Source organism: Podarcis cretensis (assembly GCF_951804945.1).
Source record: "Podarcis cretensis genome assembly, chromosome: 7".
Classification (NCBI taxonomy): Eukaryota; Metazoa; Chordata; class Lepidosauria; order Squamata; family Lacertidae; genus Podarcis; species Podarcis cretensis.
This window is the reverse complement of record NC_137176.1, coordinates 54,300,120-54,310,831: the sequence shown is the minus strand read 5'-3', so window position 1 is coordinate 54,310,831 and position 10,712 is coordinate 54,300,120. Positions and strand designations below refer to the sequence as shown.

Below are 10,712 nucleotides of genomic sequence, written 5' to 3'. Positions count from 1 at the left end.
AAGCAGGGACAGCACCACAGCATGCTTTAAAGCTTGAGAAAGGTGACTGTGGGGCTAGAGAAAAGGGAGCAGACAACACCAGTCAGAGGAATTCAGAGGCTCATATGTGCCAGCTGATTTGTTTTTCTATGATGCCTACTTATAGTTGCAAAGATTACTATTTTAAAACAAAATATATGATTATATGATTCCAGAAACAATTGCAGAAGCTAGAGGATGGTGTTGTATGTATACGTACATTGTAAAGCAGATTGTAAGCAGGTGAAAAGCACATTTATTAGATACTCAGAAGGAAATCCTGATACCAATCAACTTATCTCACATAAAGGAGGAATTTTTAAAAAACAGTTTATGGAACTATTATACAGTCAACACTTTATTATTTTATTTGTACTGTGACTAGCTGTGTATTAATATAAAATAGTGACAATACAGTTTTGTGTTTTGAGTTCTTTTAACAGTTGCCTCCAACCTGAGCATTCATGAGCTGTAGTATTTTAGCAAGCGCTCATCTGTTGGTTTCAGAATTTTCTTTTCTGGCATGTTTACCACCCAACCTGGAGCAAGGCCAAAGAAAATCTGTCTGGGGTCCTTGCGTGTGCTCAGCATTTGGAAGAGTTCATCTTTTGTAATATCTGGTAAGACATAACCATATTTCTTGGAAAGCTCTAGTCTTGCTTCTGAAATCTTCGATGGATCAGCCAGGTAGCCACGATTATTAGGATCTGTATAGTAACGGACAAGATTTTCAGGAGGAAGCATTCGCTTTGGAATAGGCTTGCCTTGTAGGAAAAAGGGCACTGGCTTGCAAAGAATACCTATGTGCAAAATAATGGAACAAAAAAATACAGTATTAGCTACTCTGGCATTTCTGATTTCATTGCCGAAAGGTGGGTGTAGTATAAATATTGTGTTCTTTAGCTTACATCCTCCTGCTGAGTGAGGAATAGGGCCTTCTCTGTGGTGGCTCCCCATCTATCCAACACCCTTCCCTTGGAGGTAAGACTGACACAGTCATAGGATTCTAAGTGGATTCTAAGCACTGGCTGAAGACCTACCTCTTCCTTCTAGGCCTTTGGAGACCAGCTACAAATTGATAGATGTTGTCAGCTCCTCTGATTATATGGTTATAAATTGGATTGAAATAATTAATTGAATGTTACAATGTTGTAATGCTTTGATGTTTGACTGTAAACCTCCGTAGGTCATAACTGATGGAGGGTGGTTTAGAAATAAATATTTTAATTTTTAATGTGCCCCAAACCATATACACCTGCTATACCTCTAGTGGGGAAATCTCTTAGGAATGACATTCAAAATTCAGAATTAATCTGGAAAAGGTGCCGCTTAACTTATTTAGGCCCATTAGGTTTACACAACAGCAGATTTCTGCATTGAATTCATCTATAGCAATTAGAGGATATGAAGTCAAGCACAGAGAATATGAAGTCTGTTCCCTTTATTTTCCTTAGGGAAACTGGCCAAACTGCCTGGATGACTGTGAACACACTGAAGCAGACTCCAGACAAGACTGAGTTACTGGTAGCAAATGGGCCACTTGATCTGGATATGGGGAAATATGCCTGTGCTGGACAAGGAATCACATCCTCTCCATAGCTTGCAAGTACTTCTATTGGCAAAGCAACAGTTTTAAACAGGTGTGGATTGTTCTCCAGCACTGGCTGACAAATCTACTGCACCCATTTGTGATAAAATGGGTTTAGCCCCTGTCTTATGTGCCCTAATGTCTCAAGTAGTTTACCACATTGTGCTGTACATGGAACATCCTTTGAAAACATTTTTTATTTTAATGAAATGAAGACGGCTGGACCAGACCACAGAGTTCATAAAGCACTAATCCGGGATGACCTTAATTGGCTATCCATTTGTTTCTGGTCTAAATTTGGATAATTTTTTATCTTTAAAGCCATAAACAGTATGGGTCCAGGGTACTGTAATGCCTTCTCCATATATTAACATCAAAAGCAATGTTAACTTTAGGCAATGTCCTCAGTAGTGACCCTTGACAGAGCTGAGGAAGATTCTGTTCCCCAACCCTGCTAATAGCTTAAGTAGCTGCCTACATAGAACTTGTCTTCACATAAAGCAATCACATAAATCTACAGGTCCGAAAGGGCAAAAAGTGCAGTAGGCAAGACCCTTTTGCAGTAGTTACTTTTCCTATAGCAAAAGGAAAGCACGGGAAGGGAAGCACCTGGAATTCTATTATGCAGGCACAATAGACTAAATCCAGGAGTTCATTTGAATGAGGAATGGTCTCTGATTTGCATGCAATCAAAACACATGAAGTGAAAGGTTGATGGGGGGGGGGGGAGGAGCAACAGAGACCCTCGTGCAATTTTAACACCAGTTTATTTAAAGACATGCTGTTGAGGAAAGCATGCAGTGCCAGTGCCAGGTTTAGGAAGGGTCCATGGGCAAGATGTGCTCAGTCAGCTCACCTTGTAAGCTAAAATATCTGTGTTGCTTACAAGCCACCTATAACAACCATTTCCAGACAGATAACTGCTGGCCATTCATTTGCCCTCTTCTTTTGGGCTCAGCCTGCATGACTGTTCAGAGGGCAAGAAAAGTACTGCTCCCTCCTCGTCTTGTTCCAGCTGCTGCTCACTCAAGCAGCAAGAGAAAGGCGATAGAGCAGCAGGGGCAGGGGGATCCATGTCTTCTGAATGATCTCCCTAGCAAGATGCAGGCCTAAGAATGCCAACCCTTTACACAAGCCCAGCTAAAATGGTAGGCGAAATTCCGCTCATAGCTCATTTCTGCATTTTGTTGTTGCGGAAAAATGCAAGGGTTGCCCTCAAGAACCATCTAAAAGACTAGTTGTATATGCTGATAAAGAGCTGCGATGAAAATAAACACTGAAATAGAAAATACTGACAGAGGCAGAGAGAATTGGACAGAGAATTGGACAGAGGCAGTGAGAATTCTTACCCACACTCCTTGGATCATAGAAGGCTGTAGTAATAACGCCACCATTTTTTTCAATAGCAGCAATGGCGAGTTCAGATGCTATCTGCACTTCAATATTAATTTTTGCTGCAAATGTATCGGCACCCTACAAGTTCACATGAAGAGTGGTTAGGTCACATAAAAATCAACAGGTCACATAAAAATCAACAGGCTCATATTATTCAGCTATCATGCTCTATAATGTACAGCAAAGAACTGAAAACCTTTTATGGGTCTCAGACGTTCAAGTGCATGGAATATAACATAATTTCATTACTCTTCATCAAAAGAGAAAGAGCAAAGGATACCTTATATTGGTATCCAAACCAGTGTAACTCAAACAGAAAGAAATTTTCCCATCCCTTCTTCCACTTTGTATCCCTTCAAAAATCCTCTCCTGAGTGTTGGGGATTTGTCTTGAGAAACATGGGGTAGGCTCTAAGCTGCTGTTTTGTTGAGCCCAGTTGAAAATATGAAATAGCAATCCTGCTGCACTCAAGATTGATGCTCAGTAGGGTTCACCACTTCCTTTCATAATCAGAATCACAAAAATTATTTAGCATTTGCCATTACAACAGAATGTAGAATTTCATCAAAAACATCTCCATATAAAAAAGACTGAAAACCTATTCGCTTTGAACTATTCACGCCAGCAAGTCAAGCTGACAGGATGCAATATTTGCTTTCACAGAAGTAGCTGTAAGACTAGAAAAAATCATTTGGCTGCTTTCTTCTGCTATTTAAAAGTAGACTCCTTTGACATACAACAAACAGATTTTGAAATTCTCTGGAGTTTCAAAAGCAGATTGCTTTTGCTTTGCAAATCCAAAATGCCATATGGCCCAGGAATGAGTTACATCTTTGGACTCCAAATTTATTTTTATAACGTTCACCCACTTTGCTGCATTCATCTCTGGAATCTATGTTACATTTAAAAAACTTGTGTGCAAGACCTGACAACACCAAGAATTTTGATCAAACATCTACTCACCAAACTAGGATTTAACTTTCATCTATTTTTCCATGCTTTCCATTGTTAAAATAATCTGATTTAAGAATGTGCCTTACCCAGCAAAACAAAACCAAGTAATCTGATAATGTATACTGCTCTCTAGTGGAGTGATACCTACTTGTCTTCATCTATTAAAACAAAAACAAAAAAACAGAACATGCCCAAAACTAAATGGCTTAAAATATAATGCATTACAGACCTACCTCCTCCACAAGTTGGATACCATAATCTCTTTTGAGTGGCTGTATTGTTACACCTCTGGCATTTACCAGCTGCGTGAGGTCTATTGGTTGTGTGGGGTCAACTCTACCTAAGTCAATCAGGTACTGTAGCCTTTTGAGAGTGAGAGGCGGATACTGGCGCCTGAGGCTGTACAAACAAAGGAAAACTGTTTTAGAGTTTCAGAACTAAGCACAAATTGCACTGCAAAGCTCCTCCTGTGAAAGTCTCACCGAAGTGAGTGAAATCTGCTCTACTACTGGATTAAGTGCAAAGGGTGCAACCCAAGATATCCATCACAGGAAGGTTGCTGGACTATAGTACCTTTAATCCCACACTACTGAGAATCCGACAACTTCTGGGAAGTACCAGGTTCCCTATCCCAATCGTACCTGGAAAGCAATCCCACTGAATTTTATCACTGTTGTGTTTTTTTAAAAATAAAAAACATATTGGTTGCAATGAGGCATGAGCGAAGGGCCGCTTGAACTGGGGTGGAGAGATTCTCACTCCATACACACTATCTCTTGCATGAACAAGATAGGTTTTCCGGACCATGGATGGTCTCCGCACATGCCAAATATTCACATACTGTCATAGAAATTTGGCTTCTTGTTCTTTCCTTATAATAGGATTCCAATCTACTTTTATCATGTTGCTGATAGCATTATTAGCAGTGTTCCTTGACTCTAGCTGCAAAAGATTAAGCTGTGCACCAACTGATTTCACTTCTGTACACAACCAAGTACAGTGCCAGATTAAAACTGAGTAGGGTTCTGCTGTTGAGTGCAATGCACAACCTCATCACCTGTTATGACTGGCGCATCAAGACACCCCCTACCTCAGGTCTGATTTGGGATTTGAGAATGGTGGAACAAATAGTAATTTGAATCAAAAGAGCATTTTGCTAATCCTCTTTCCTCTGTGAGAGGCTGGAAAAATAAATCATTAGTTTCTTTTTCATTTCTCAACAATTTAGGCAAAGACGTGAAAAATCTCATTTTTGTTCTGCCTTACCTTCTTAAATATATGCATGTGTTTTAAACAGCAGTGCTTTTAGGTTTTTCTACATGTCTGCATGCAGTGATACTGTACCATGGTTTACTTTAAAAAGACACCCCCCAAAAATGAAAAATACACTGGGCTACATCCAAGTATGTTATACTCAGAGTAGACTCATGAAATTAATGGACCTAAAATAGTGCTGTGTATTGATTTTGAAAGCTGCTCCAGCTACTAACAACGGCCCCAATCTGTGTCCTTCAACTACACCAGTCTGGAGATGGTGCAGCAAAAATAATTTAAATTACCTCCTGCCCCCACCTTCTGTCTTCACTGTCACAACTGGAGGGCTCTGGATGCAGCAGTCCACCCCACTGTTCCCAGCTAGGAGTTTGGATTTTGCTTTCAATAAATTTTGACTACAGACATTTTTAAAAAAAATGATCATGGAAGCAAACTTACTGGTGACCTTTATTGTAGCCATATTTTGGAATAACTAAATAAAATGGAGTTTGGCCTCCTTCAAAGCCTAATCGAGGACGAGTTCCTCTTTTCCATTGGCTTCTGTGAGTTGTTTTCCTCCATTGAGACTTTTCACGCCGACTCTTTTCCTAAAGGAAATAGCCAAACATCAGTTTGTTACATAACACATATTCAGTTTATTTGTGAAAGAATAGTTCTGTGACACAGGTACCCCCCTTAAAAAAAATCATAGAAGATTGTACAATCTTGTGCACACATACTTGGAAAAAAATCCCCAATGAATACAGTGATACTTAATACTGAGTAAGCATGTATAGGAAATAAGGTCTGACTTTTCGGAACACACCACAGAATAAAACCCCATTAATTTGCATAATCCACAGCAAGGTGAGTGGTGTAGAAAAGTGAGTAGGAAAGAGGCAGAGGTATGGAAGCTGTCAGATAATAGTCTAAAAATAAATTCCACAACTTGTAATGGGTTCCCTGCTACATACAGAAAAAATGACTAACGGTTATTCCACAAATCATGCTTCCTACTGGAAAAGCTCCAGCCATTGCAGCAAGAAGTCCCATGGCATTAAGACAAACTAGCATATTGTGGCATAAGATTTCGTGAGCAAGAGATTATTTCCATCTTTTGGTGTAAGCTTACTTTTAAAGTACCGTATATTGTTCCTTGCACGTACAGACTAATTCAATTCATTTCTACTATTATTTATATAAAACGTGAAGCAATTGGAATAGAGAATTTTGCATCATGAATGCAGCATAAACTTCACCTTTTCAATTAAAAAAATCATTCCTCCCCAGATTTCATGCATTCTAACTGCTTTACTCTCCCGTGACACACCATACATTTAAAGCACGCCCACCCCCTGAATCCTGGGAAGTGTAGTTTACCCCTCAGAGCTACAATTCCTATCAACCTTAACAAATTACAGCTCCTAGGATACGTGTGTGCTTTAAAAGTATAGTGTTTACGTAGCCTAGTGTTTCAGTATTTTTAGAATATGGGAATTGGACAGAATAGGGTAACAATGCTAAAAAACTATGACTGAAATATATGGGCATTAGACACTGCTCACAACTTTTTAAATATCAGTGTTTGTGTGTATATATACATATACTTGTAAGATTTGTAATTACATATGCCTCAGATGAAGCACGCTCATTCCTAGTAAATATCATGCACTATAAACTGAGCAGACTTTAAGATGCCACAGGATTCTAGGTAAAATATTGTGTACTGTACTCAGATGCAATATGACTGGGTCCAGTAAAAACATGCACACAGGCATCCTTTTGTACTTCTAAGGTCACCCCCACGTGAAGAAAATGAAGTCACACAAGGGGGCCACTTACGGGAAATAAGCTAAACGTGCCCCTCCTTTCTTCTGGGTCCCTTTAGAGACACCAGTGACCCTATCAAAAAAAGGGCAGGCAGCACTGAATAAGGGAGGGGAGGCAGGGAAAATCGCTTAGCAGCGCAGAGGCGGCCTAACGCTGCAGCGTCAAGCGAGGCAGCCGCGGAGCCAAGGCCTCCCTCCTCACCCGTCAGCTTCCAACTCACCCGACTCCGGGCGCCATCGTTCGGCCGTAGATTGGCGAGGCTGACCCTGGGCAAGGTCCGCAGCAGCTCCAAGGCCTTGGCGCGGCCCCCTCCGCCTCCTCCAGCCCGCGCTGCCATCGCTCCCGCGGCACGAGCGAAGGGCGACGAATGAAGGAGAGAGGAAGGGGCGGCGCGGCGGGAGGAGGGAGAGCCCACCAGAGAGAACCAATCAGCAGGCTCTGCGCCGGCGCAGAAACACCATCAACCCCATGCTGTAGCTGTAGAGAAAAGAAATAATAGAGAGGCACCTCTCCCGGTTCCTCGTTTTGTTTTGGTATCTCGCCCACCCTGTGGAACGCCCTCCCATCAGATGTCAAAGAAATAAACAAGTAACTGAACTTTGGAAGACATCTGAAGGCAGCCCTGTTTAGGGAAGTTTTTAATGACTGATGTTTTAATGTATTTTTAATCCTTTATTTATTTATTTATTTTATTATTATTATTATTATTATTATTATTATTATTATTATTATCCATTGTTTTGAGAGAGGGGAAGCACAACGTGTCTGAATTCAATGGAATGGGCATCACATCTCAGTTTGAAGGACAACGGTTCCAGACTTCGCTTCTGTTGCAGGCGGAAGCACGCTGACACCGCTGCCAGATCACAGCTGCACTGCATTTGGATTTTTACATTTACTATATTCTGTGAACCGCCCTGAGACCCCCCCCCCCCGGGTATAGGGCGGTATATAAATTCAACAACAACAACAACAATACATTGTCTCCTGCAAAACAGCTGTCACTATCATTTATTTCATTTCTGAACCGCAAGTGGTTCTAGGGTGGAGTACATTAAATATAAAACCAAGCTAACCATTCCAGTGAAAACAGCAATGCAATTCCAATAAAAAATGAAAATAGAAAGTCAGTCATACCTCCATACTACAAAATCAGTAGCCTCAGCTGAAATCCTTCCTAATGTCTACCCAGATGTAACCCCGCTGGGCTTTCTCCCAGGTAAACAGGGGCGGGGGGGGGGGTAGAATTACAGCCTTACTGCGTCAAGAAACCACATCATTAAAAAGCATGGATGAAGAAATAAGTCTAGCTAGCAGCAAAAAAGCCAGCCAATGTTGGTGTCAGCTGGATTTCAAGAGGTGGGTGGCATTTCAGAGCTCCACTGCTGTGAAGCCCCTTTCACCAGATGCAGAAAGGTACAATCTCACTCAGATGGTTTTATACCACTTTAACAGTCCTGAAGAGTAAGTTTACACCTGAAATGTTATTAATCCCACTTCTCTGTAGATGGGAAAGTATTCACTTATTTCAAAATGACACAAACCAACCTGCTCATTCTGCTGATTGGGCCCTGGATTTGTGCCACAAAGCTTTGCCCCGAGTGCTGGGCACTAGCAAGCCACCCAGAAGCAAGACAGAAATAAAGAACTTGTGCTCTTATTTTGTGTATGGGAGGGCCCCCCGGAAAATCTTTGTATTTGCGTGTTTCTAAACATTCAAAGGGACCCGGGTGGCGCTGTGGGTTAAATCACAGAGCCTAGGGCTTGCCGATCAGAAGGTTGGCGGTTCGAATCCCCGCGATGGGGTGAGCTCCCATTGCTCGGTCCCTGCTCCTGCCAACCTAGCAGTTCGAAAGCACACCAGTGCAAGTAGATAAATAGGTACCGCTACGGCGGGAAGGTAAATGGCGTTTCCGTGTGCTGCTCTGGTTCGCCAGAAGCGGCTTAGTCATGCTGGCCACATGACCCGGAAGCTGTACGCTGGCTCCTTCGGCCAGTAAAGCGAGATGAGCGCCGCAACCCCAGAGTCGGCCACGACTGGACCTAATGGTCAGGGGTCCCTTTACCTTTACCTTTAAACATTCAAAACAGCCCTACAGTATACCCTGTGAATGTGAGCTTAATCTGTAATGTAAAAGATTTCCCAGGTTTATTTTGATGCCATTTAGATGACTGCATACCAGCCTTAACATCTGTACATGTTAAGTGTCTTGGAAGAAGCACTCTGCTTGGTAAATGTTTTTAATATTTTCATTGAAGTTTGTAAACAAATAAAAATAAAGCTCTGCAGTGCAAATTCCAATACAAATGCAGCTCCCTGTCTATTTATATGCTGCTCTTGAAAAACTTTACCGAGGCAGTTTTAAAACCTCTGAAATTACTCTTACATAAAGACCAGAGTTTTAAAAAGCAGGAATCCAGGCTGTGTCCGGGCTGTTCCTTTTGTTGGTAGGACGGCAATATTCTGGATTTCAATGGCAGATTAAAGCTAAGACTTTTGGTTATGTTTTTCTCTACCTCTTTTATCTCTGAAGCTTTTTTGGTTTGCCTTTTCCATTTTCTTTACGGCCACTCTACAGGAGGTGCGGGGAAACCTGGGGGGAGGACGGGGGACGGGGACCTGACGGTAAACCTCCAGAAGTTGCTTGGACTACAACTCCCATCATTCCTGGCTGCGGGCCACGAAGTCGAAACCCCGTTCCCCAGCCTTTTGAGAGAAAAAAACAAAAAGCGGCGGCAATAATAAACTAGAAGCAGGCTGAGCAGAAGCCGCTGTGGTGCTTTTTTTAATTTTTTTAAAAAAACAACTACCACCACCCGTGTGCGAATCCACCCCACAGAAACAAAGCAGGCGCTCGAGCGACCCGAAGAGGCCTACACACTTACACCTTTTAACGGCCGCCCTCGCTTGCTGACGCCACACGCAAGAGAAAGGCACGCACGGGCGTGCGCTCGCTCGCCTCCGCTGACGTAGGAGGCGGGCCCGGCCCAGCTTCCTCCCCGTTTTCTTCCTTCCAATCCGTTTCCCCGCCACGCCCGTTCCTCCTCCCTCCCGCGACGGTTTCTCACCGGCCTCCCCCCGCCCACCCTGCGGGTCGGAGAGTCCAGTGTATGTGCGGCAACAACATGTCTGCCCCGCTGCCAGCCATCGTCCCGGCCGCCAGAAAGGCCACCGCCGCGGTGAGTGAAGAAGGAGCGGCAGCGCCTGGCGCCTCTCGTAATGAGGGGGTGGTCTTTTTTTGGGGGGGGGGGAAGAGTTGACCAGGCAGGGGCTGGCGGGGGGGGGGGAGGCGTCTTGGGTATCGCACTCCTAAACTCAATGACTCTTTGGGAGGAAGCCCCGCGGAACGCAGCGCGACTTGCTTTGGAGTCGGAGGGCCCACAGCAGTGTCGTAAGCACCTCCCCCCCCCCTTCGCCTCCTGCCCCTGGCCTGGCTTTTGGACAGGCGCCCTCGCTTGTCTCCCGTTGGGCGGTAATGCCCTTGAGCCGCACTTAAGTCGCCGCCGCCCCCTTGTAGGTAAACCGTAAAAGTCTTGGGTTTTGCTCGAGGTCTTTTAAGTGTGGTGAATGTTATGTACGCAGTATGAACAGACGCGTGGTTTTGACATATGGTAAAGATGCATATTCTGCAAGCAGTTCTTGCAGAAACCAAGCAGCGTTCTCTTCCCCTTC

General features: G+C 43.3%; 2 protein-coding genes across 3 annotated transcripts in view; one reads left to right on the top strand and one right to left on the bottom strand.

Moving 5' to 3' along the window:
- Nucleotides 1-360: 360 nt before the first annotated feature.
- MRPL15 (mitochondrial ribosomal protein L15) lies at nt 361-7,488 on the bottom strand. Its single transcript, XM_079983402.1, has 5 exons — nt 7,260-7,488; nt 5,669-5,817; nt 4,189-4,354; nt 2,956-3,079; nt 361-818 (listed from the first exon to the last, which is right to left on the bottom strand). Exons 1-5 carry the CDS (start codon nt 7,374-7,376, stop codon nt 481-483), a joined length of 894 nt encoding a protein of 297 aa, XP_079839528.1. The 5' UTR covers nt 7,377-7,488; the 3' UTR covers nt 361-480.
- Nucleotides 7,489-10,001: 2,513 nt separating this feature from the next.
- LOC307219870 (transcription elongation factor A protein 1) overlaps nt 10,002-10,712 on the top strand; it is a 40,474-nt gene continuing 39,763 nt past the window's right edge. Inside the window, exon 1 of one of the 2 annotated variants that reach the window (XM_079983398.1) lies at nt 10,002-10,219. In XM_079983398.1, the coding sequence (XP_079839524.1) occupies nt 10,151-10,219 (69 nt within the window). In that variant the 5' untranslated portion in view covers nt 10,002-10,150. The remainder of the gene's footprint in view (nt 10,220-10,712) is intronic. The other variant, XM_079983397.1, reaches the window with a different exon arrangement.